The sequence below is a fragment of the Hippocampus bargibanti genome, linkage group LG16, assembly GCF_051943395.1.
Source record: "Hippocampus bargibanti isolate YZ-2025 linkage group LG16, ASM5194339v1, whole genome shotgun sequence".
In the NCBI taxonomy this organism is placed as follows: domain Eukaryota; kingdom Metazoa; phylum Chordata; class Actinopteri; order Syngnathiformes; family Syngnathidae; genus Hippocampus; species Hippocampus bargibanti.
Genome location: NC_142749.1, coordinates 6,184,749 through 6,198,160, shown reverse-complemented (window position 1 = coordinate 6,198,160; position 13,412 = coordinate 6,184,749). Strand labels below are relative to the sequence as shown.

General features: G+C 42.7%; 1 protein-coding gene across 1 annotated transcript; it reads left to right on the top strand.

Moving 5' to 3' along the window:
• The first annotated feature begins 1,001 nt into the window (after positions 1-1,001).
• On the top strand, positions 1,002-12,990 carry ywhag1 (3-monooxygenase/tryptophan 5-monooxygenase activation protein, gamma polypeptide 1). Its single transcript, XM_089016748.1, has 2 exons — positions 1,002-1,255; positions 10,918-12,990. The coding sequence occupies exons 1-2, from the start codon at positions 1,169-1,171 to the stop codon at positions 11,572-11,574; spliced, it is 744 nt and encodes a 247-aa protein (XP_088872874.1). The 5' UTR covers positions 1,002-1,168; the 3' UTR covers positions 11,575-12,990.
• The last annotated feature ends 422 nt before the right edge of the window (positions 12,991-13,412 follow it).

The window sequence follows — 13,412 nt, the reverse complement described above, 5'->3', positions numbered from 1 at the left end:
TGGGGAGGTGTCCAGAAGGCATCCGAATAAGAGGTCCAAGCTTCCTCATCTGGTTCTTGTCAATGTGGGCGAGCAGCAGCACTACTCTGAGCCGTTGGAAATTGCCACAGAGGAGCATAACCTCAACCCCAGACATACAAGAGCTCGCCTCAGAAATACGAGATTCTGCTTCCTCATGGGAAGGCATGTCAGGGAAACTGAGAAGGTGATCCAAGTATTCCACCCACTGACTCACAACATCGAGGTTAACAACGCCCTAGCCCAACTAAACATAGTTTTGATGTTGCACTGCACCTCCCTCTTGAAACACAGAATGGTGGAACCAAAGCTGCACTCTGCTTGCCCAGCTAGTACCACATCATTGTATATATGCAACGTGACAAAAAAAAAAGTTGTATTATATTGAAGTACAGCACTCCCTTGCTATTTCGCGGTTCAATTATCACAGTTTTGATGCAGCACAGATTTTTTTTCCAGGGAAAAAACATTCAGAATTAAAAAAATGCGAATGACTCAGAGGTTTTGCACATGGCTGCAGCTTGATTGGTTCCAAGCGCTGACGTCACCCAATGACAGCACGATATCCCCTCATTTACAGCCATGTGGATTGGCTGGGCACCTTCTCAGCCCCACCCAGCCCTCCCCCCCACCCTGCATCTTATCAATTGGTATTATATAATTGTATTTCGCCCATTTTCATCCATTGCGGGTGGTCCTGCTCCCCCATAAGCGCAAAAAACGAGGGATTACTGGAAATATATGCTGTGGCATTTTATTTAGTTGAATCAGTACGTTTACTTTTTTTAATCATAAGTATCTGTACTTCTACTTTATAGTACGAGCACTTTTACTACCTCCGTGTAAAATTGCTGTTTCACCACGTTACCTTGTAGTGGTAGTAACGTAGTACAGAGCCAGGTTGCCAGGTTCGTTACATCACGAACAAGGACACGCCCAGGTGGGCGGTGACAAGGCAGTGGAAAGTGTCCCGTCGGCAGGCCCCTCAGAGTCAGACAGCAGGCAGCAGCTGCAACGAGAGGAGACCACCGCATTACGCTCTCCATTATTAAAAAAAGAAGACACAAACAGACACACACATCTACACAGCGACACATTTCTTAGCTTTTGACGTACTGTGCACAAAACGACAGCACGCTCAACATCCGACATGGTGGACCGCGAGCAACTGGTGCAGAAGGCCAGGTTGGCCGAGCAGGCTGAGAGATATGACGATATGGCAGCTGCCATGAAGTCGGTAAGTCGCCCTTCCCACGATTGACCTTTTTCCTTTTTCGCTAAATATAATCATTCCGTGTTACCCGTACGCGTACGGGTGCGCTGCGCTTGTATGAGCAAAAACACGCCCATTACGCTCCAGGGTTGGAGCGCAAGGTGTCTTTCGTGGCATACATGTCCTTATTCAATCCAAATGAAAATGGTGTACGAAAGTTCTAATCAAAGACTGCAATTTTACGAACAAATTACCAGTAAGTCTGACAGCCTGCGGTTCAATAACGATTCGAACACCGTTATTTGGATCGGGGGGAGGGGGGGCTGCAAGGCCCGTTAAGCCATGTTCGCATTATAGCTTTGACATAATGTGAGAAGGGAGAGAGAGGGGGCACAGCGATACGATTTGGCTCATTTAGGGTCCGATCATTCATTTGGAGTATTAATAGTGCTGGTAGCGGTCTGTGGTCGTGAGAATGCGGACCGCTTGATCTTGGGGCGGTGCCTTTCGTCCAGGCTCCCTTTTTACGGTCTCTGTGCGTGGTCGTGTAGGCAGCCCCCCACCCCCTCGCTTTGACACACACACACACACACACTCCACGCGCAAATCATCTACACCCTGGGGTGACCAGATGAAAAGGCGTCGAATGCAATGGTTTAAAATGACAGCTCATAGAATAGTGTTCAGGGTGCCCCAGTAGCAGGGTTCGGTGGTTGTGCGCTGATCAGGATCTCGAATAGACGGTTGCCGTTGACGTGATGCTGAATTGGCATCGACTGAATATGATTTTGCAGTTTTTCACGAGGGGGTGCGCCTTTGACGCATAAGGTAGAACGATATCGGCTCAAGGTTGATCGCAATCGATCCTGGCGCAGATGCGCGCAAGATAAGCGCCCTTTTTTTCGTCGACGTGGGTGTTGGTGTACGCGCAGCCTTTTCAGCCATCTCCATTTCTATCTTTCTTAATTGTCGTATTGCACCAAAAATACGATCGAGCTGTCGCATGATGGAAGGCGCAGCCGCAATAATCGATGTCGTGTATGGCAGCCGCACATCCCACCATCGGCCCTGCTCGGCTCTGCAGCCATAGTGTAGATCCGCACAGAGGCGTGCCGCAGCATTTGCCAAGATGCGGCGCAAGCCCATCCGTAGTGCACCATTTCACGAGCAGCATATTGTCTGAATAACTACTGTAGCTACTGTATTGACAAGCTGCTCCTGTGATATGATAGTGCCTTAGACATGTTTTATTATTCCAGTGAATATGAGATACTCAATTATATACATTGTCATACTTGGATGTGCCCTGAGAAGCTCAACATAAAATCATACTGCAAGCCTATGACCACAAGCCAGTATTATGACATACTGTACGTCCGCAAAAAGGGCAAGGCAAGAAACCAACTAAATTTTTTCCATGCAGTGTGTTACACTATTTTCTTCCAAACATTAACATGTAATGGTGATATGTTAGTTATCCACAATGTTACAGGGACTGTGTTTCCAAACCGTCCCATTCATGCAGAGTCAGAGGGAAAGTGGACTGCTCCTCATCCTGCCAGTGTCTTCTCTGCAGCACTGGGCAGAAGGGGTGTGTCTGCACTCTGCAGCCTCACCCAACATTTAAAGTGGGGAATCCCTTGCTGCTGTAGACATGGCAACCGGCTTGACGGGAAAACAAAAACTGAGGTTAGGCAGGTTCAGGATTCAAGGAATTGATCCACAATCTATGTTCTTCTGCTGACTCAGTGTCCAAACCAGTGTGGCACCCGATGCACGATTTTATATCAACGCCATCGTATGAAAAGAATATCGATATTTTTCAGAAGATGAAATCACCCGGTTGAAATTCTAAAATGAAACATTAAATCGATTGAGAGTTGATGCAGAGGTTCCATTCCTTACACTAGTCATGAGCAATGAGGTGCTTGAAACACACTTGAGAAATAGACAAAAGTACCATGAGAAAAAAATAGTGCAACTACTGTATATGAAAGTATCAAAAAGTAACAAAATACATCTGTGACACTCTGATGAAGGCGGAAGTACACGCTAAAACATGTCAGGTAATTGAACACCTAAAACACCACTGTCTGTAATAAAAGAGCCTGTTGTAAATTATGTAACAAAATACCATTTTTGAATATTCTTGTGACAGCATGAGATTGTCGTTATATTTCCAACAGTCAGTGTATTTACATGTTCTTATTGCCTTTTAACTAATTCACTGCCAGACCATGTGCAAATTTGATATTGAAAATTGTCATATTCACTCAAATTGCTAGAACCACAGAGTATTGAGTGATAGGACTATATAAACATTCAATTCAGCGTAAGAAATCTTCGAATCTCTTCTTTCATCAGAAAAAAATAGTTAATTCCTAAGTTATTTGGGTCTGGAGTTATCTGATCTTGAAATGGGGGCAGATGTACAAAATGCAATACAGTATTGATTTATATAGCACTTTAACAACAGCTGAAGCTGTCATAAAGTGTGACATTGGACAAAAGGCAATTGCCGCCCACTCATAAAAGGGAAAAAAAAACATCGCCAGAGGTCTGACCAGCACTTTATCGGAAAGAAGATAGTCTGAGCTTTCTTCTATGCATTGAATATGTATGTAGTCCTAAAACTCAATATTCTGTGGGTCCTGCAATTTAAGTCAAAATGACAAAAATCCTGGCACTGGAGTGGACACATTTTTGCACATCACGTGGCAGTGAATGAGTTAAGTAGGGCCTACATGTGATTTTCATTCCCATGTTTATATATATATATATATATATATATATATATATATATATATATATATATATATATATATATATATATATATATATATATATATATATATATATATACAGTAAAGTCTCGTTATATCGATATTGGATATATCGATAGTCCCGGTTATATCGATACTATTTCTATGCACGCACGGAGAAAATTACATGCAAACAGGGTCGGATATATCGATAGTCCCGGTTATATCGATATTTTTTCGGACTCCCTTGAATATCGATATAACGAGACTTTACTGTATATATATATATATGGCAACCTCGAACTAGCAACAAGGAAAGCGGCTACAACCAAATACAAAACGGCTATGCTCTGCCAGTAATCAGATACCCTGCAGGAATAATAAGGTAGGAAGAGATTCAGACCACAGATGTTAAGACCAGAAAACTCCTCACCATGCATGAAGGGTTCCATCCCAAGTCCAGCACCCTGAGACTGTACACAAGCCGTAAGGAAGGAGGTCGAGGACTCAGAGAATGTCTCAGACAATGGGGAACAGAGGATGAGGTGCTGGAAGAGGGACAATCATCCCGTGTAGGGGACACGGGATGTACCACCGAACCATAACTGAAGTGGCGGATCTCAAGAAGTCCGATCAGTGGCTAAAGAGGGCTGGCCTAAAGGACAGCACAGAGGCATTCATCCTGGCTGCTCAAGAGCAGGCCCTGAACACCAGAGCCATAGAGGCACGGACATACCACACCAGGCAAGACCCAAGGTGTAGGTTGTGCAAAGAGGCACCTGAGACAATCCAACACATAACTGCAGGGTGTAAGATGCTGGCAGGAAAAGCCTACATGGAGCGCCATAACCAGGTGGCTGGCATAGTCTACCGAAACATCTGTGCGGAGTATGGTCAAAGGGGTCAAAATGGGAAACACCTCCCAAGGTAGTAGAGAATGACCGAGCAAAGATCCTGTGGGACTTCCAGATACAGACTGACAAGATGGTAATGGCCAACCAACCAGATATCGTGGTTATAGATAAAGGGCAAAGGAAAGCCGTTGTCCTGGATGAAGCGGTCCTGAGTGATGGAAACATCAGAAAGAAAGAACATGAGAAAATCAAGAAATACCAAGGGTTCAGAAAGGAGCTGGAGAGAGCCTGGAAGGTAAAGGTGACAGTCGTGCCTGTGGTGGTCGGAGCACTTGGGGTAGTAACCCCCAAACTCGACGAGTGGTTGCAACAGATCCCGGAAACAACATCGGATATCTCAGTCCAGAAAAGCGCAGAACCCTCAAGCTTCCTGGCCTCTGGTAGAGGACCCTTGCTAAAATGGGGGACAGACATATATACAGTATGCTCAAGACCTCAAACATGCTCATATTCAGGTTTTTAAAAACCCAAATGACACCCCCGCTGGGCTACTCATTTTTTAACCCAAATATTTGGATTGGATTGCATTTGCCTTTATTAGTCTGGCAGTGGAGAAATTTACATTTAACAGATCATACATCTGATCGGAATACCTCCACAGAAAGGGACATTGGTTTGTGCTCCGCTTTAGCCGCAGGTGGGTTTAGGTGCTTGATTACAAGAAGTACCAGTATGTGCAACGGAATCGAGAATCAAAAAGCTCCTCAGAACTGAAGCCATTTGGCGGCCATTTTACATGGCCACTGTTACTGATAACTTTTATTTTTCCTGCTGAAAACATTGTTTTCAGTTCATGTTTCATGACAAGAGAATGTCAAAGAAAGAACTTCACTACATTTGACCGTTCAGAGTATACAGTAAAGTCTCGTTATATCGATATCGGATATATCGATAGTCCCGGTTATATCGATACTATTTCTATGCACGCACGGAGAAAATTACATGCAAACAGGGTCGGATATATCGATAGTCCCGGTTATATCGATATTTTTTCGGACTCCCTTGAATATCGATATAACGAGACTTTACTGTATTATCCTACTATTGTGACCGACACAGGTTTGGTTTTAATTTTAGCGGAAATTTTCTCCCAATGGGCTTTACTTTCATATCTTTGTTGATGGTTCTGACAAAATGATGCAGTCGAATCTGAGTAGCAATCAGTATATACGTACGTTTTAAAATAAAAATATTATATTCACAGTTAAGGCACCAAGTCACGTGAAAACGGCGCAGACAAATCACATTATTCAAGTTATGCAAGCTTAGCGATCGGACATGCAAAATATTCATGGGACATAATCCATTCATTGATACCTCTGCGGTAACTCACTTTCTCACTCACATCTTATGTTGCCACTATTGTGTAGCGAGCTGAACTTGAATACTCTGTGCTGATTTCTGATTATTTTATGTCTCTGTAGCAAAATGAAACAGTCTATACAGACACTTGTGAGTGTGTGTGTGTGTGTGTGTGTGTGTGTGTGTGTGTGTGTGTGTGTGTGTGTGTGTGTGTGTGTGTGTGTGTGTGTGTGTGTGTGTGCGTGCGTGCGTGCGTGCGTGCGTGCGTGCGTGCGTGCGTGCGTGCGTGCGCGTGTGTGTGTGTGTGTGTGTGTGTGTGTGTGTGTGTGTGTGTGTGTGTGTGTGTAACTTGTAGATAATAGAGGCGAACAGATGTGGCGGAATGGAGCACAGAACCATCCTTTTGGAGTGATTTGAAACCGTATGCTTTAGTCATGTATTGATTGACATGAATGTAATGTGTTTTGAGTGATGGTAGAAAGTCCATGCGGCAGAAATAAGAAGAGGAAATGAGGTCTATTTGCATCATGACATTACCCATACGGCACCTGTTTAGATTGGGATATTCCTGTAAGAAGGGCTAACTCACACACGTTAACAGTCTACCCCGAATGTTTCAGAAACTGGAATCTTGCACAAGCTCAAGTATTGACTGCACTTTACCGGTAAACATAATCAGTGAAGTACAAAGGTAAGGCTGACAAGACCACATCCAAATAATGGCAATCAGAAAAAGCAAACAGAGACTGGGAACCAATGGCAGACACGATGGATCATAAAGACATAAACTCATCAAGCACATCCTGATACTAACAAAGTCCAACAGAAGTTCTAAAGTCCACAAGAAATTGCAACATTGATTGACTTCTTACACACCAGCACATCTTGACACAAACACAAACCTGAATCAACCAATCATGAAAATCTGTAAATTAACACTGGCTAACAAATGTTCACAATTTGTTTAACCAAAGATGCACATAAACTTTTCTCCATGATTTTTTAAAATTTCATTCCCCCTAATTAAAAATATATTTATAATTTTATGTATTTATTAATGTATTTATTTTTGGATTGGATTGGATTGGATTTGCCTTTATTAGACACGCAGTGGAGAAATTTACATTTCACAGCAGCAAAGTTATGCAAGGAATGAAAGCAGTTGAACATGGTTGCCTCATGGACTCGAGAAGTTCTTTGATTTAAAATTAACATCTCCGTTTTTGAGATTGCATTTGTGGATTTCTCCAGGAATTCACGCTTCCTTTTCCGTCTTTATTTGGACCAGAAGCAGTCGAGATACTGTCTATCACACTAATCCTATATCTGTAAAGTTATGACTCATCAAGTAATATATGACCCCGTGTGCAAGTAGCTTTACAAAAGAAAAATATATTGCAATATATTGGAATATATCATGAAGTAATATATGGATTTTCATATATGGGGTTTTATATTTGTTTTCCAATACATACATTATATATATGGATAGAGAATATGTGTATACTGTATATTGATAAATGTGTTTTAAAAAGTGTTGCGAGTATCATATATATTTTTTAATTACATCTTCTGATCATCGGATATAATTCTCATCTATCAGACTACACCCTGCTACCCCCAGCCCACATTGCCTCCCTAGTCCACACATCGCTTTTGAAATGATAAACCTGTCATTGTAACCTTTCAAAAGCCCAGCGGCTGTCTTAACAGGAAATGTTGTTCGCACGCGGCAACAAAGTGACACTTGAAGCCGCCGCCATAACTCGAAAGTGTATGGCACTGCTCCTCCCCCTCTTATTAGCCCTTTGTGGCTAAAGCAACAATCCCCATTCACGCTGCCAGTGACGTCAGGTAGTCCGCTACGCCTTTGTGCTCTGCAGCCTGAAAAGAGGGTCAGCAGGGGAGCTTGTCACATCAGCTTAGGAGAGCCAACAGACTTGGAGTAAATGAGCAAGGAAAGCCAGAGAGGAAGCGCAGAGTTGGGAAGAGATGGGAGAATGTTAAACGCCTTTGCTCTATGCATCAAAACCTCAGTAAATGAAATGTAAGATGGTGGCTTCACATACACGCACATCTCCAACACACTCCACATTTTAAAAAAATGCTGTTTCCTGTGTGCGTTTAATGACTAAGGGAGCTGTCAGAGAGGAAGCGATTGATCACCCCCAGTTGTTTGGAAGTTAGGGGCGCCGTGTGTCAAGGATGAGTCAGGAGTGAGCAGCCGCGATTGATGAACATTTCTGGGTAGACAGAGCACCATTGTCATCGCCCCATCGTGGCTTTCGTCATGGCTTTCTGCTCACATCCGAAGCCTTGAACACAAAGATAGCCATCTTATTTTCCTAAGCCTCGTCACTTGGATGCTTGGCTCATTCTTTTGTTTGCAGTCGGTATTAGCGAGGTCCTACTCTACGTAAATTGTAATTGAATGGAAATAATGCAACGGGCAGTATAGAACCACAATCATCGATGTGATGTGCTTGTACAGTGAGCCATGGGGGTTGGGTGACTTTACTCTGTGCTTGGAAGTGATCTCATTATGCAACTGATGTCACTTTATTGTTTTCCCTGCCTTTCTCCGCTTCCCGTACAGAGGTCGTTTTATTTACGTGTGTAAAAAAAATGGATCCATTGTTGAGGAAAAAATAGATAAGGGTCAAATTTTTGATATACGTTTCATCAAGCGAGAGACTGAACAATAATAAATGTCAGACTTTTGGTCCAGCTTGAGTTTTATGTCTCAGTGAATAATAGTTGACTTATTATAGATCCGGTTAATGGACGATGAAACGGCCTCTCCAAATAGATGTTGGAACTAAAAGAAAAGTCAACCCAAATGGCTTTTTGATTTATGTACGCACGCTTTGGCGTTGTTGACAATGTGTCATTTTTGTAATAAATATTTTTTTTAAATATTGAAATATCATTGTACTTTCAATGCTCAAATACCTACAGAGTCATTTAAAAAATGGAGCAGGGTGCACGGCTTTAAAGGATTGAAAAAAGGACACGTTGTAGCAGTCCTCCCATCACGTCAATGCTTGTTTGGTCTGAAAACATCGTGTTGCACCAGAAAGAGACAGAAGAGGGAGTCCAAGCTCCATGGAAGGAATTTATCAGCCGGTGGAAACGGGCTGATTCATTCCTCACTGCTCGGTGGCTGTTTTCTTGCCTCTTTTTAGGTGAGACATTCCCCCCCGCCCGTTTGCCTCAAAATGGCACGGAATATATTATTTAATCAATTGCAAACATGTATGCTTTCCTCTTCAGAACTATTCGAATTATATTAATAACTGGATGTGTAACAAGAAAGCATATTATCCGAATCTGAAGCCATTGTTTTGATTCTCCAGCAATGCAAGACGTCTTGGCGTGACGTCACGAACTGGAAGCGGGACTTTCTGAAAATGCCCAATTCGCAGCTCAATTTTTTTGCAGATTTTGGACACTTTAAGTCATTTTTATTGGTGTTTTACATTTGAATAAAAATATCATACTGCGTGTTTTGGGTTATTTTAGATGCTATAAAACGTTTTTCTGATGTCAGTTAAAAAACAAAAAAGTGACGTTGGTTGCCCTTTACACTAAGATAAGCTTTGTTGATGGCAAAGTCTGCTGCTGTTTGGTTTTCAGTTTGTGGAGCTTTTAGTCGCAATTTTATCTTCAATGGCTTGAATCTGAAACCGGCCACAAAGCAAATACGATGAATCGCCACCGCATGAGCGGGCTGAAAGGTATGAGAAAGGGAATTGGTTGATTTGGAAGGATTGCCACCCACACTGCTGCGGCTTTGTCCACACCAACAGCCATGTCAGCATCCTTTCCACTAGAGATTATAACTTTGACAAGATTTTGCAGTTGCTATGGAAACAGCTGCTTCTACCATCAGATTAGCTTTTCCTCCTACTTTTGCTTTTACATTTCAGGTATAACCTCACGGCAAGGCATAGCTCAGTTGAAAACCAACACATTTCCTATTCTAACAAATACTTTTAACTGCATTTCACATCCATGCTGGCTTCTTAAGGGTTTGTCGGAATGACGCATCTACTGTAAATTGCTCATATTGCCTGGGGTAAACCTGATGGACAAACACTTTCCTCCGTGAGTGATGCCGCTGGACAAATTGATGTGTTTTGACACTGAAAAAAAAAACCTCACGTGTCATCCCTCGGGGCTTGTTCACACTGGTTGTTCAGAATCAGAGGAAATGTGTTTCAGAAGTGACACACATGGCCAAAAATGCAATCTTCGGAGGACTAGACCTAGGATTATAGATATAGGCATAGTACAGGGCAAAGTTAGCCCGGCCCCTCCTTTCTGCTTTGGTTTGCTCATGGAACAGAATTTGGTTCAGAAAAAAAAGAAAGAAAAAAGCAACAACAGGCTTTTCACTTTGAAAAGCTCTGTAAAGACTCCTCTGTTACAGAGTCCTGGTGGGGTAAAAGGATTAAAGCTTTTAGACAGACACGGGCCGGTCAAAACACTACAAAAAAAGCTTTGAGGGATGACGACAGCCAATCGGCATTCATCAAAGTCAGTGTGATGTCAGTGTGCTGAGGCTGGGCTTCCGCTTCTGGATGGCAACGAGCACTGGTGTTGACAAAACAAGTAAATACATAGAAAACAAAATGACAGGAAAGATGAAATCTGGCACTGTAACACCCCTTAACTGGGATTCTGTTATATTGATTTTGTCTGACAGGTCACAGAGCTGAACGAAGCACTTTCCAATGAAGAGAGGAACCTGCTCTCCGTAGCTTACAAGAACGTAGTTGGCGCTCGGCGTTCATCCTGGCGCGTCATTTCCAGCATTGAGCAGAAGACGTCCGCTGACGGTAACGAGAAGAAGATCGAGATGGTGCGCGCCTACCGGGAAAAAATCGAGAAGGAGCTGGAGACCGTTTGCCAGGATGTGCTCAACCTCCTCGACAACTTCCTGATCAAGAACTGCAACGAGACGCAGCACGAGAGCAAGGTGTTCTACCTGAAGATGAAGGGCGACTACTACCGCTACCTGGCTGAGGTGGCCACTGGCGAAAAGCGAGCCGGCGTCGTGGAATCCTCCGAGAAGTCATACAGCGAAGCCCACGAGATCAGCAAGGAGCACATGCAGCCCACTCACCCCATCCGCCTGGGTCTGGCTCTCAACTACTCTGTCTTCTACTACGAGATCCAAAATGCCCCCGAGCAGGCTTGCCACCTGGCCAAGACCGCCTTTGACGACGCCATCGCTGAGCTGGACACCCTCAACGAGGACTCCTACAAAGACTCCACTCTCATCATGCAGCTGCTACGAGACAACTTGACGCTGTGGACAAGCGACCAGCAGGACGACGAAGGCGGCGAGGGCAACAACTAAGAAGAGTCTGCAACCTCATTGTGCCGAAAACACCGCAACAGTCGCGCTCACAAATGACAAAATAAAATAATACTGAAAAAGTTAGCAATTAAGATAAACAGCGGGTGGGGGGTAAGTGGTGGAACATCAGCAGCCTACGGTATTAACACGGCTGCTGTTCTTTATTTTTCCACAAAAAGTTAAAGTAGGAGAAAAGAAGACCTTAGCTTGAGGTATAAACTACAGTTATTACAAAAAAAAACTACATAAAAGAAGAACAAATCCCTATTCTTGAGAGCCTCTGCAGCATTTGCTAGGATACCACCGACAAGCAAGTGGTGTATCTTTAAGATGGCTGATAGAAGCTGGTGTCATTGCGCAAATGAAGCGGAGGTTGTTTTATCGCATTGAATGAGGGGCGAAGTACCCAGAAATTCAGTTTTGATGTTCTGAGCAACAGGGAAAAATTTCAGTAACCTTGAATGTCATGACCCTTGCTTTTCTCCAGATGGCAAGCACACGGATGACAAAATGCGGCTTTTAGGCGTGTCTACATACATGCGTAATGACGTGACATCTTTAGTTTGCAGCACACTATGACCGTTGAGTGAAACGCAGGATGTCTCCGTTATTGAAGATGAAACGTGAGAGGGGGGAAAAAAAAGTGTTCTTTTTGTTTTGCTTTGTGTCAGGTGTGTGTCCGGCTAAGTCACACAGTCATACTGTAACTAAATAGAACTTCATAAAGTAAACTTAGTGCAGCTTGTCCCGATCATGTGCTGATGTGCTTTATTGAATAAATTAACTGTTTTTTGACACCTAATCCTTAGTGTCAGTATTGTCGTCACTTATAATAGCCTCAATTGGCTCCTGTTTGGAGTAAAACGATTCTATTCACATAAATGACAGAGATAGAAAAAAGGGAAAAAATAAATAAGAAGTGGAGTTCGCTAGTGGAAAATGATCACAAGGCTAGAAAATGGTTCCACCCTTACTCTTCAGTACGTCGTCCGAAATGGCTTCTGGAACCACAAAGCTCAAGTATTCATGATGGCCAGAGTTGATGCAATGTGACCAGAAGGCTCCATTTGGGGTTTGTGGATTCACTTTATCTGCAGTTTCTTTTGCCTATGACAGTATTTCGTTTCTTCGGTGTAAGATGAGAACTGCTCCGGTATTCTCCATATTACGGTATTGTGCATGCTGGTGATGTGTTTATATAGAGTAGCTTCAATTTATTAACTTATACTGTAGATGTTATGTATTCATAGGGGTAATGGAAAATACTAGACCTTATTTCAGATGATTTTCTATTTATTTCTTTTTATCGCAATTGTTAGCTAGATCTTCTTTTGAAATGTGTTTTCTTTCTCCATTTGCTGAAGTACGCTATACCAAAACAGTAATTGTTACCAATAAATTGACCTGTTACAGACATTACGATGGTGACATCCAATTCTTGGGAAGCGGACAATAAGGTGCGAGTGATGGTTTGTCGCGTTTGTCAGTGAGGAGTCTCAAAGTCAAAACGTTCTCAACTAGTAAAACACTGTTTACAGGTTTACAAACAAAAAGCACACACACACCCCAAAATTGTCGTTGTTAACTTGTTTGATTAGTCACCACCACCACCACCACACTTCACCTTTATTCTAATATGAAATATTTTGTATGGATCATTTAAGTGATTACAAAATATTTATATTCCAGCCATCTGGCAAAGTACAAATGCTTGTACTGCACGTTTAAGATCAATACTGTACACGTCTATTGGTTCCTCACAAACCTCGAAACAAAATTTGAAAACTTTACATTTTCTTTTTTGGAAAATGAAATTCTTCTGTAACCACAAAGACCAA